Here is a 14,505-nt window from a genome sequence, read left to right on the forward strand (position 1 = left end):
TTGTTCATTTAGCTTTTTACATTTTTCCCCCACAGATTGAAGTTTTTGTTATCTTAGTAATTTCTGGCAAATGGCCAAAAAAAAATAAATAAATAAAAAGTATTTGGCTGAATAAATAAATTAGCTTATAAAATAAATTTATAAATCATGTATGTTTATAATTATTATTGTTATTAAGTATGATAATTCTCAGTTTTGTTTGTTTTTGCTTTTGTTATTGTAATTTTGACAAACACGTTTATAATACACGGCAAAAATATAATAACGTTTTTATCTTCTTCATTAAATAGCAAGCAAAACCACTTAAGCGATCTAACTTTTTTAGTGCAAACAATTTCCTTTATTAAGTTTCCATTAAAAGTTTCAAGTTCTCTAAAGATTAAATTATTTTTTATTGAACACAATCCACATGTGTCAGGGCAAATCACGTCCTGTGTTCTCGAGCGTCGTTTCGTGTTACGTCGTGTCCTTTCGGTAATTTCCGTTTTGATTCGGTAATTTCCGCCTGCTCTCCTTCCTGTGTTGATCCCCGTCCCCACTAAAGACACTCGGAGGCCATTATCCTGCAGCCGCCTTCTTTTCTTTCGCACTCGAAGATAAAAACGCTTTGGTAAAACTGTAATCTGTTCGCGCAGGTTGAATAAGCGCTCGGTTGGATTGTTGCACGTCGTTAAATCGCGAGGGACGCGCTCCTTGCCTCGACAGCCCTTCGGACAGTTTCGGCTGATTCCGTGCGCCGCTGTTTTGAAATGGACGCGACTGAAGAACCGGCGACGAAAGAGCTCGAGCTCGGCGACGCGTCAGAGAGCGCATCTACCGGAGAGCCGGTGGGTTCGGATACCGAATCGGAGGCCGAAGTCGCCACGATGACTGTGATGGGAGAAGCGGGAACCATCGACATCACCGAATCCCTCCCGAACCCGGACGATGCCGAGACCGCATTTGCGGGTCAGTCATTGTTGCGCATGCGCAGCTGTTGATGTCGTGGTTCTAACAAGTTGATTTTTAATTAGACGGAAGATCACGTTTTGAACATGATACAGTTGATTCAGGAAGTTATTTTGTCATACATCTAGTTTTACATGGAAAATATCGTGTATAAATGTCAAAATTGTGACGTTTTTATAAAAGAGATTAAACAATGGCAGTTTATAACGTTACTAACAGAAAAGCTAAAATAACTTATGAAGCATTATGTACATTTATTTGGGTTATATTAATTTATTTATTTGACCCCTGGCGGCTATGGTAACCTATGTGAAAATATACTGTTAATATAATCTTTTTTTATTTAAAAAAGTTAGATGTAATAATGTTGTACACATTTGCATATAAAATTACACTAAAATCAGTTTCACTCTACATCAGATTAAATTAATAACCATCCAAAATCAAACAAGAAGTGCTTCATGTGTCTGTGCGCTTTGGATAAGGGATTCATAAAGATAAAGAACAAAATCATAAATTCAAAGCACTCGGAAAAATAAATGAAAAGGTAAAACAATAAATAACTATATTACAACCATCATTATCTTGATTTATTTATTAGCATGAAACGTTTTTTACGAAGTTTTTCAAATGAAACTGCTGAAATGTTCTCTTAAATTACACTTAAAGAGAAAACACTAACATGGGATTATACCACATAAAATTGCGGTATGTACAAAAATCAAACTTTTTTTAAGACTGTTAAGATTATTGTATTGTGATTTTAATCATTTTTAAATAAAACTATTAAGTATTTCTATATAATGTTTCCAAAACATATGCACATTTTTCAACATGAATATGCATAATATTAATAATAGATTTAAATGATGCAAAAAAGAAGAACAAAAACAAATATATATATATATATATATATATATATATATATATATATATATATATATATATATATATATATATATACATACATATATATATATATATATATATATATACATATATATATACATATATATACATACATATTTATACATATATATACATACATATATATATACATGTATATACATACATATATATATATATACATATATACATATACATATATATATATATATATATACATACATACATACATACATACATATACACACACACACACACAGCTTAATTTGCTAATACAGCTATATATATATATTACAGTTAGGGCTGGGTGAATTGGCCTAATTTCAAAATCTTGATTAACTGAACATTTTACCTCGATTACGATTAATGAACGATTATTTTATTTGTTTATTTGTTTAATTTTTTTGTCCTCTCATCAACTCTACCAAGCTGACCAATCACACAGCTTGTGCTATGCGTCGTCGCAACATGTAGTTACAGTAAGTTTTTTTTGAGAGGTCGGCATTAGTCACTGCAAGGGGTATGCGACCACGCGAAGGCAGCGTCAGACCGTCCACTGCGATCAACGCAGAAGTGTAAACAGAGCTCATGTGACTCTGTAGGGAAAGTATTTGAAAAAAACTGACCTGGACAAATTACATTGATTATAGGCTCTGAATGTCGATTTCGATCACTTTTCGATTAATCGCCCAGCCTTAATTACAGTAATATGGTTTTGTCATGATGAAAAATGCTTGTATGTTTTTAATGTGCTATCTATGTTTTAAAACGACATAAAATTTTCAACAACACTAATATCAGCGATTCATACATTTTAGCATGGTGTTAACATGTAAACCAAATGTTATTTTGCTGAACTATGCTAGCAGCATGTTAAAATCTAAAACAGGTTAACTAAATGTTAGCAACAAGTTATTGAAATAGTAAAACATGGTAGTATTGTGTTAAAACTTGCTATTAACAAACATAATAGCAATGTGCAAAACATACTAGTAACATACTATCAGCGTGTCTGCTAACACATAGCTACCACGTGCTTATAGGTTGATTTGCTGATATAACTATATATATTACAGTAATATATTTTCGACATGATAAAGTATGCTAGCAACATGTTTTTATTGTGCCATCCATGTTTTAAAACGACATCAAATTTTCAACAACGTTAATATCAGCGATTCAAACATGTTAGCATGGTGTTAAACCTGTAAAGCAAATGTTATTTTGCTGAACCATGCTAGCAGCATGCTAAAATCTAAAACAGGTCAGCTAAACGTTAGCTACAACAAGTTATCGAAATAGTAAAACATGGTAGTAGTATGTTAAAACATGCTATTAACAAACATAATAGCAATATGCAAAACATATTAGTAACATACTATCAGCGTGTCTGCTAACACATAGCTACCACGTGCTTATAGGTTGATTTGCTGATATAACTATATATATTACAGTTATATATTTTCGACATGATAAAGTATGCTAGCAACATGTTTTTATTGTGCCATCCATGTTTTAAAACGACATCAAATTTTCAACAACGTTAATATCAGCGATTCAAACATGTTAGCATGGTGTTAAACCTGTAAAGCAAATGTTATTTTGCTGAACCATGCTAGCAGCATGCTAAAATCTAAAACAGGTCAGCTAAATGTTAGCTACAACAAGTTATCAAAATAGTAAAACATGATAGTAGTGTGTTAAAACATGCTATTAACAAACATAATAGCAATGTGCAAAACATACTAGTAACATACTATCAGCGTGTCTGCTAACACATAGCTACCACGTGCTTATAGGTTGATTTGCTGATATAACTATATATATTACAGTAATATATTTTCGACATGATAAAGTATGCTAGCAACATGTTTTTATTGTGCCATCCATGTTTTAAAACGACATCAAATTTTCAACAACGTTAATATCAGCGATTCAAACATGTTAGCATGGTGTTAAACCTGTAAAGCAAATGTTATTTTGCTGAACCATGCTAGCAGCATGCTAAAATCTAAAACAGGTCAGCTAAATGTTAGCTACAACAAGTTATTGAAATAGTAAAACATGGTAGTAGTGTGTTAAAACATGCTATTAACAAACATAATAGCAACGTGCAAAACATACTAGTAACATACTATCAGCGTGTCTGCTAACACATAGCTACCACGTGCTTATAGGTTGATTTGCTGATATAACTATATATATTACAGTAATATATTTTCGACATGATAAAGTATGCTAGCAACATGTTTTTATTGTGCCATCCATGTTTTAAAACGACATCAAATTTTCAACAACGTTAATATCAGCGATTCAAACATGTTAGCATGGTGTTAAACCTGTAAAGCAAATGTTATTTTGCTGAACCATGCTAGCAGCATGCTAAAATCTAAAACAGGTCAGCTAAACGTTAGCTACAACAAGTTATCGAAATAGTAAAACATGGTAGTAGTATGTTAAAACATGCTATTAACAAACATAATAGCAATATGCAAAACATATTAGTAACATACTATCAGCGTGTCTGCTAACACATAGCTACCACGTGCTTATAGGTTGATTTGCTGATATAACTATATATATTACAGTAATATATTTTCGACATGATAAAGTATGCTAGCAACATGTTTTTATTGTGCCATCCATGTTTTAAAACGACATCAAATTTTCAACAACGTTAATATCAGCGATTCAAACATGTTAGCATGGTGTTAAACCTGTAAAGCAAATGTTATTTTGCTGAACCATGCTAGCAGCATGCTAAAATCTAAAACAGGTCAGCTAAATGTTAGCTACAACAAGTTATCAAAATAGTAAAACATGATAGTAGTGTGTTAAAACATGCTATTAACAAACATAATAGCAATGTGCAAAACATACTAGTAACATACTATCAGCGTGTCTGCTAACACATAGCTACCACGTGCTTATAGGTTGATTTGCTGATATAACTATATATATTACAGTAATATATTTTCGACATGATAAAGTATGCTAGCAACATGTTTTTATTGTGCCATCCATGTTTTAAAACGACATCAAATTTTCAACAACGTTAATATCAGCGATTCAAACATGTTAGCATGGTGTTAAACCTGTAAAGCAAATGTTATTTTGCTGAACCATGCTAGCAGCATGCTAAAATCTAAAACAGGTCAGCTAAATGTTAGCTACAACAAGTTATTGAAATAGTAAAACATGGTAGTAGTGTGTTAAAACATGCTATTAACAAACATAATAGCAACGTGCGAAACATACTAGTAACATACTATCAGCGTGTCTGCTAACACATAGCTACCACGCGCTTATAGGTTGATTTGCTGATACAACTTTATATATTGCAGTAATATATTTTCGACATGATAAAGTATGCTAGCAACATGTTTTTATTGTGCCATCCATGTTTTAAAACGACATCAAATTTTCAACAACGTTAATATCAGCGATTCAAACATGTTAGCATGGTGTTAAACCTGTAAAGCAAATGTTATTTTGCTGAACCATGCTAGCAGCATGTTAAAATCTAAAACAGGTCAGCTAAATGTTAGCTACAACAAGTTATCGAAATAGTAAAACATGGTAGTAGTGTGTTAAAACATGCTATTAACAAACATAATAGCAATGTGCGAAACATACTAGTAACATACTAGCAGCTTGTCTGCTAACACATAGCTGCCACATTTCAGTTATGCGCGAGATTTATTTGATCTAACAATAAAAATATTGTAAAATATTGCACAGTAATATTATGTGATTTAAATATGTTTTCCAATTAAACATATGTTAAAATGTAATTTATCACTGTTAGTTTTTAGCATTATGACTTTTACATTTATTTTTCAGAGGTCACGGCCGTCACTGTTGGAGATGTTCAGAGTTCAGATGACTCTGTGTTTACGTCTGCAGTCGCCACAGCAACATCTATACCTGAACATGTGCTCGTAAGAATAAACAATTAAATTCATATAACAATTTCTAAGTTAAAGGTTATGAAATGTATGAAAGATTTGTGCTTTTTTTACTAAAATAAAATACATGTTTATATATATATATATATATATATATATATATATATATATATATATATATATATATATATATATATATATGTATATATATATATAGTAGTCAACATTTAAAGTGGATCAAACTTATTGTTCTTGTGTAATTATTAATTATAATAATATAATATATTATAGGGGTTTTATAGAATTATTAGCCCTATTATGATTTATTTTTTAAATATTTCCCAAATGATGTTTAACAGAGCAAGGAAATTTTCACAGTATGTCTGATAATATTTTTTCTTCTGGAGAAAGTCTTATTTGTTTTATTTTGGCCAGAATAAAAGCAGTTTTTAATTTTGTAAAAACCATTTTAGGGATTGAATTATTAGCCCCTTTAAGCTAATTTTTTTTTTCCAAGTTAAGCCTTTAAATGTCACTTTAAGCTGTATAGAAGTGTCTTGAAAAATATCTAGTCAAATATTATTTACTGTCATCATGGCAAAGATAAAATAAATCAGTTAATAGAAATTAGTTATTAAAACTATTATGTTTACATATGTGTTGAAAAAAAATCTGCTCTCCGTTAAACAGAAATTGGGGGAAAAAATAAACAGGGGGGCGATTAATTCTGACTTCAACTGTATTTCTTCACAATTTAAAACAGTATTTTTGAATATGTTTTCTGCTGGTGATACTGTTGTCCTAAAAAATAATGTAAAAACAAAATCTTACACACCTTAGGAACAGTATAGCAGAAAATTTTGTCTCATGCCTATATTTATATGGGCGAGGCAGTGGCGCAGTAGGTAGTGCTGTCGCCTCACAGCAAGAAGGTCGCTGGGTCGCTGGTTTGAACCTCGGTTCAGTTGGCGTTTCTGTGTGGAGTTTGCATGTTCTCCCTGCCTTCGTGTCGGTTTCCTCTGGGTGCTTCGGTTTCCCTCACAAAAACATGTAGTACAGGTTAATTGGGTAGGCTAAATTGTCCAAAGTGTATGAGTGTGATAAATAAAGGGACTAAGCTGACAAGAAAATGAATGAATGAATATATAAATGTGTGTATGTATGTATGTATGTATGTATTTATACACACACACACACACACACACACATGTATATATATTTACACACAACAGGCAAGTACACTATAAAATAATTGTCATTTAAATGTTTATTTAAAAAACTATTATTTTGTATGCGATTAATCTTGATTAATTTTTGACAGCACTAATAATTAATTATAATTAATTCATTATAAATAAATAAATAATATACAGTTGAGGTCAGAATTATTAGCCCCCCTGAATTATTAGCGCCCCTGTTTATTTTTTTCCCCAATTTCTGTTTAATTGAGGGAAGATTGTTTCAGCACATTTCTAATCATAACAGTTTTAAAAACCTATTTTTAATAACTGATTTATTTTCTTTGTCATGATGACAGTAAATAATATTTTACTTGATATTTTTCAAGACACTTCTATACAGCTTGAAGTGACATTTAAAGGCTTAACTAGGTTAATTAGGTTAACTAGGCAGGTTAGGGTAATTAGGCAAGTTATTGTATAATGATGATTTGTTTTGTAGATTTTCGAAAAAAATATTAGCTTAAAGGGGCTAATAATATTGTCCCAAAATTGGTTTTTAAAATATTAAAAACTGCTTTCATTCTAGCCGAAATAAAACAAATAAGATTTTCTTCAGAAGAAAAAATATTATCAGACATACTGTGAACATTTCCTTGCTCTGATAAACATCATTTGGAAAATATAAAAAAAAAGAAAAAAAATGAAAGGGGGGCTAATAATTCTGACTTCAATTGTATACATAATTTAACCAAAATATATATTGATAATTTAGTTCATTGTAAGAAATACTGGGTAAAAAATATGAAATATTTAAATATAAAATTAATATGTGGGTCACATATTTTGAGCAGAGCAACGACATGTTGACAGTATGTTTGATAATAATTTTTCTTCTGTAGAAAGTCTTATTTTTTTATTTCGGCCAGAATCAAAGCCGTTTTTAATCTTTTAATAATCATTTTAAGGTAAAAAATTATTAGCCCCTTTAAGCTATTTTTGTTTTCGATAGTCTACAGAACAAACCATCGTTATACAAAAACCTGCCTAATTACCCTAACCTGCCTAGTTAACCTAATTAACCTAGTTAAGCCTTTAAATGATACTTTAAGCTGTATAGAAGTGTGTTGAAAAATAAAATAAATAAAAATAAATAAACGGGGGCTAATAATTCTGACTTAAACTATATGTATGTATGTATATATATATATATATATATATATATATATATATATATATATATATATATATATATATATATATATATATATATAAATATATATATATATATATATATATATATATATATATATATATATATATATATATAAATATATATATATATATATATATATATATATATATATATATATATATATATATATATATATATATATATATATATATATATATATATATATAATTACTATTATTATTATTATTTATTTATATTTTTTATTGTATTTGCTAAAAATGATTTCTTTTTTCCACAGTTTTAAATTCTATTGAATCTTTATTAATTCTTGGGTACTGTATGATCATCAATATATTTATATTCTATCATATAACTCATCTCACATGTCCAGAGTAATTATAGTAATATCACAGTACATGCATTCTCATTTTTGGATCAAAATGACAGCATTAAATGTAACATTTGTGCAGACGGGCAGAGCGACGCTTCAGATCGGAAACACTCTGAGTACCCAGAAGGCCACGCTGATCGTGGTTCACACTGACGGGAGCATCGTAGACGCCACAAGCCTGAAAGCCACAGGGACTCCCATGACCCCTGGTGAACTTCAGCTTTAGCATCTATAAATGTCATCAGAAATGCTGTCTTCTGAATGTGTTTGTGTGCCTCCTTCAGGTCCTCAAACTCCCAACACTCCACTCGCATCCGGACATGATAAAGACGTCTCGAAGTACAACTGGGACCCGTCGGTTTATGACAACGAGCTGCCAGTGCGCTGCAGAAACACCAGCGGCCTCCTGTACAAGAACAGACTGGGCTCAGGTACACACCACAGTGTTGGTTATCATGGTGACATGTGTCACGACCAGTCTGTGTGCATTCAGGTTTAAATCCCTGTAGGGATATGAAAATAAATTCACAGAGACACACACACTGGTTTGTTTTTTGTCAGTTGTGGGGACATTGCATAGGCTTACATTGTTTCTATATTGTACAACTGTATTTTAGCAAGAATATATCCTCATAATTCACCACATTCTTTTAAAACTTATGTCATAATTCACATTTGTGTCTTGAAATGTTACACAAACACATACACACCACTAGAGGGCGCCAGATGACTATTCATGAAGCGTTCAGACGTCAAAGCCTCTTTTTCTTCTAAAATAAGGACTTTTTTAGGCTTTTATGTGTGTAGTAGGTTCAGTAATTTTTATTTTATGATGATTAATACGTTATTTTCATTGCCTTTGAAGTGAAATAAATGAATAGGGTACTTGCTCAAGGGTAAAACCAGATGAAAAGCTGTTTACTCTCATGCACTCATCAGGATTGGCAGTAAATGTTCTTATTTTAAAGACATGGAGAGGGGAAAATGTAATCTAATGCAGTGCGTCTTGTACAATCTGAGGCCCTCTTTATATCGGATATCTCTCAGCCAGTGGAGATCGCTGACTTTTAAAGAAAACAGACCTTAAACGCGCTGATTTTGTAACTGCATACAGTTCACTGGAAGCGGTTAACCCAGGTTACTGACAAATTAAAAGTCCTTCCGCATACTTGTGCATATACCCTACATATACAGTTGAAGTCAAAATTATTAGCCCCCCTTTAAATTTTTGTTTCTATTTAAAATATTTCCCAAATGACGTTTAACAGTGCAAGGAAGTTTTCACAGTATGTCTGATAATATTTTTTCTTCTGAAGAAAGTCTTATTTGTTTTATTTCGGCTAGAATAAAAGCAGTTTTTAATCTTTTTAAAATAATATAAAGGACAAAATTATTATCTCCTTTAAGCTAATTTTATTTCTGATAGTCTAAAAAAACGTTTTATAATAACTTGCCTAATTACCCTAACCTGTCTAGTTAACCTAATTAACCTAGTTAAGCCTTTAAATGTCACTTTAAGCTGTATAGAAGTGTCTTGAAAAAATTCTAGTCAAATATTATTTACTGTCATGATGGCAAACACAAAATAAATCAGTTATTAGAGATGAGTTATTAAAACTATTATGTTTAGAAATGTTGAAAAAAAATCTGCTCTCCGTTAAACAGAAATTGGGGAAAAAATAAACAGGGGGACTAATAATTCAGGGGGGCTAATAATTCTGACTCCAACTGTATGTACATGAGGCTGAGAATTTAAAGATTATATATATATATATATATATATATATATATATATATATATATATATATATATATATACATACATACATATATATATATATATATATATATATATATATATATATATATATATATGTATATGTATGTATGTATATATATATATATATATACATACATATATATATATATATATATATATATATATATATATATATATATTATATAAAATATATTAATATTTCAGACGTCACTTGGAGGCTTTTACATCTCATCTCATGTTATGTAGCATTATGTGCAGAAAAATATTATCATTATTATTATAGTTATTTGATTATGTAGCTAATAATGTAAACATTAACAAAATGTTATATATATATTAATGACTGTAAAAATAATACAAAGAAATAATAATAAAACAGGGTTTCTGCGGGGTCTTAAATCTAAAAATCCAAATTTTAGGCCTTACAGTCTTAAATCTACTGAAATGTTGTGTTGTCTTACTTTTACAAATTATTTAGTAATTTTTTGAATATTTGTACAAAATAAAAAATAATAAATTACTAAATTTATTTTATTATTAAACTATTCAAATTCATGTATAATCATGTTACATATGCTGCAGTAATATTGTTATTCTTTATGATGATATTATTATTTTTAATAATTATTTTTCTTATTGAGCATTATTGAAATATTGGTATGAAATAAAAACACTAAATGACTAAATATAAAACTATTCTGAAATAAAAACAAGTAAAATATGATGATTACAATGATGATAATAACAGTAATAATTTATCTGTAAAATGAAATGTTAAAACTTTGTGATGGATCTTTAACCTTCATCTGCAGGGGGTAAAGGTCGCTGTATCAAACACAACAATAGCTGGTACACGCCGACTGAGTTTGAGGGGATGTCAGGCAGAGCAAGCAGCAAAGACTGGAAGAGAAGCATCCGCTACGCTGGACGACCTTTACAGTGTCTCATTCAGGTCCCACACACGCGCACACATGTTGGGTTTTCAAGTTTTATGGGGACTCCCTATAGACATAATTCTTTTAAATAATTTATTTAAATATTCAAACACATTGACTTACAAATTTTGGTCCAACAAACATGTACACAACATTTAACAATAAAAAATACAATATATAAACAATACATAAGAAAGTTAAATAATAATAGACAAAAACAGTAAGTAAATTATTATAATAAAAATAATAAGTATTTAAAAATACTGACCTTCAGTTTTAGTCTAATTTAGTCTAATCCTTTTTAATTTAACTATTTATTGTAGAATTTATCTTTTTAAATAATTTAGGAAAGGTTGCCAGATATTATAGAATTATTTCTTTTTTAGGGAGAAATTAAATTAAAATTTTCCCTGTATGTAACAAAGAAATCCATATAAGCAAAAAAACAAACAAATCTAATTAGTTTATAAATGAAGTTCTGTGTAATAAAATAAAATGACACGGGGAAAAAGTATTGAACACATGAAGAAAGGAAGGTGTATTTATTTAGTGAAAGCCCAGACAGCAGCTGAAATCTCTTAGTAGTTCTTCAGCAACCCTCTGCTCTTCTTAAGTGTAAATGAATATCTGCTGCTTCAGTCCAACATCTACATTAGCAGGGTGATGAGGATGAACCCATTTCAGAAAGACAATGATCCTAAACACAGACGAGGAAACTTTCAAATGCTTTCAGAGAAAGAAAATCAAGCTGTAGAATGGCGCAGCCAATCACCTGAAACCGAATCCAGTAGACAATACAAAATAAAGCTCAGATTTAATAGACGAGACTCACAGAACCCTCAAGATTTTGACACTCTGTTGAAGTCTGTGAGCAAATCATGTGACTTCATTCTCCATATGAGAGGCGTCTTTAAAGCTGCCATCACCAAAAAAGCCTTTAATATAAAGGGTTAAATACGTTCCAGTAGTTCAGCACTTTCTCCTGGTGTCATTTCTTTATCACACAGAACTCATTTTTCAGATTGTTGTTTTGTTTATTTTTATGTTTGTATTGTTTGGGTTTTTACTAAAATCTGCTTTAATTCCATGTCAACAGCTTCTTTAGAAATATTATCCCCAGGAAAAAAACACAACGTGTTCAATACTCATTTCCCCCGCTGAGCAGCTTTCTGTTTCTAGTTTATTGATATTAACTTTTTTGCTAGTAGACTGATAAATGGACCTTTATTTAGTTTTGTACTGTTTTTAGCTATCTCAAAATCAGTAATGCCTACAACTGCAATAAGAGGATCTGAGTCTATCTTTGCTTAGACATAATGGGCCCTATCATACACCCGGCGCAGTGTGGCGCAAGGCGTGGCGCAATAGTCTTTTGGTAGTTTCAGCTTGGCGCAAGAGTCGTTTTGAGGCGTTGCGCTACGCTGTTTAAATAGCAAATGCATTAGCGCTTATATGTGCGCCCATAGGCGTTCTGGTCTAAAAAGGAAGGTGTTCTGAGGCGGACCGCTGGTGCGTTGCTATTTTGAGAAACTATGATAGATTTTTCATTAGACCAAAACTAACCCGGTCTAAACTCCAGCGCAAAGTTGCGCCTCGCTTACACACTGCTTAATACACACAAGAGAGCAATAGACAAATATCTTTACATATGAAAAAATGTAAATATTAAGGATATATATAGGATATAATAAGAATAGATTTAGAATATAAATATAAAGGATTAAAATATTACAAAACATATTATTTTCTAGCCTACATAAATATGAAAAATCACTGCTTTTATGTCTTCTTCATCTCGGGAGGCTTTTTCAGATCATTCATAACAATTTGCTTTTGTATAATGTTATTATTATTAGCAGTTTTATTTATTATATCCATATTTATATTTCTTTTATTAAAAACAAGCTTAGATTTGCCCACCAGTCAGGTTTTAGACCATATGGGGCACAGCATGTGTTTTAGGATACAACTCAGTATTTTGAGCACACTTGGTTATTATTATTAATTTATTCTTTTGCTGGAAATTAGAACTGAATTTAGAAATAGTTTTAAAACGAATATTTGCGCTTAACAAACACAATTAATTATTTATAGACTAATTGATGTCTGTGTGTAAAGGTTTCCCTATCCAAGAGCGAAAGTGAAAGTGATCCATTATCTCTCATTCTCACGCAGTAGATGCTCTGTTTAACAGTTTTCTGTAAAAAAGCTGTTAACTGTTTACTGTTTGCTTGTGAAATGCTCATTTTTTCCACTTAGACTTACTTTGCGTCCTGTAAATAGCGAATGCGCTCTTGGCGTGACGCAGCTGGCTCTTAAAGGGAATGGGAGATGAGACTCTGATTGGTTTATTCTCAAAACACACCTATAACTCATTAAGAAAATAAACTCAACCCTTTTAGACCATGTGCCATGGCGCAAGGCAGATTTCCCGTCCTTAAATTAGCAAAAACGCGTTCTGACACGCCCTAAAAGCGTTTGCGCCCTGCGCTTTGCGCTCTGCGCATGGACCGTCAAAATAGTGCTCAATAACTTTTATATATGTTTGTGTGTCTGTTTGTTTCTGATATATGTGTGTGTGTGTTCTAACAGGAGCGTATCCTGAACCCTCATGCAGCGTCCTGCACGTGTGCCGCCTGCTGTGATGATCTTTCTACAGTGAGTGACACGGTGATTCAATCTCATTAATCATAATCATACAGCTGACCTGGGTTATTGTAACTGACACCAAAATAGTAGAAGACTATGAGCCCTGTCATGCAATGTGGCGCAAGGCACAATGCAATTGCTATTTGCTATTTCACCTCGGCGCAAGGGTCATTTTGAGGTGTTGCGCCACACTGTTTCAATAGCAAATGCATTTGCTCTCAAATGTGCGCCCATAGGCGTTCTGGTCTACAAAAGCAGGCGTGTTTTGGCGCGTTGCTATTTTGAAAAACTGTAAATAGTCTGATCTTTAGACCAGAACAAAGTCGGTCTATTGTCTGGCGCAAAGTGCGCCTGGCTTACACACTACAAACAAGATGTAGAGCAATACGCAAATATCTTTACATATGAAAAAGATATAATATATTAAGGATATATATATAATAAGGATATAAAGGATATAAATATAAATGATTAAAATATTACAACACACATTAATTTCTAGCCTACAGTCATTTTAAAACCACTGCCTTCATGCTTTCTTCATCTCGGGAAGCTTTTTCAGTTCATTCAATTTGCTTTTGTGTCATGTTATTATTATTAGCAGTATTATTTATT

General features: G+C 31.4%; 1 protein-coding gene across 2 annotated transcripts in view; it reads left to right on the plus strand.

Moving 5' to 3' along the window:
• The first annotated feature begins 524 nt into the window (after window positions 1-524).
• The window catches only part of deaf1 (DEAF1 transcription factor), a 30,050-nt gene continuing 16,069 nt past the window's right edge, over window positions 525-14,505 (plus strand). Inside the window, exons 1-6 of one of the 2 annotated variants that reach the window (XM_087310899.1) lie at window positions 525-948; window positions 5,698-5,795; window positions 8,606-8,735; window positions 8,811-8,957; window positions 11,119-11,258; window positions 13,834-13,911. In XM_087310899.1, the coding sequence (XP_087167025.1) occupies window positions 750-948; window positions 5,698-5,795; window positions 8,606-8,735; window positions 8,811-8,957; window positions 11,119-11,258; window positions 13,834-13,911 (792 nt within the window). In that variant the 5' untranslated portion in view covers window positions 525-749. The remainder of the gene's footprint in view (window positions 949-5,697; window positions 5,796-8,605; window positions 8,736-8,810; window positions 8,958-11,118; window positions 11,259-13,833; window positions 13,912-14,505) is intronic. The other variant, NM_001130779.1, reaches the window with a different exon arrangement.

Source organism: Danio rerio, chromosome 25 (assembly GCF_052040795.2).
Source record: "Danio rerio strain M-AB ecotype USA chromosome 25, GRCz13ab, whole genome shotgun sequence".
NCBI lineage: Eukaryota > Metazoa > Chordata > Actinopteri > Cypriniformes > Danionidae > Danio > Danio rerio.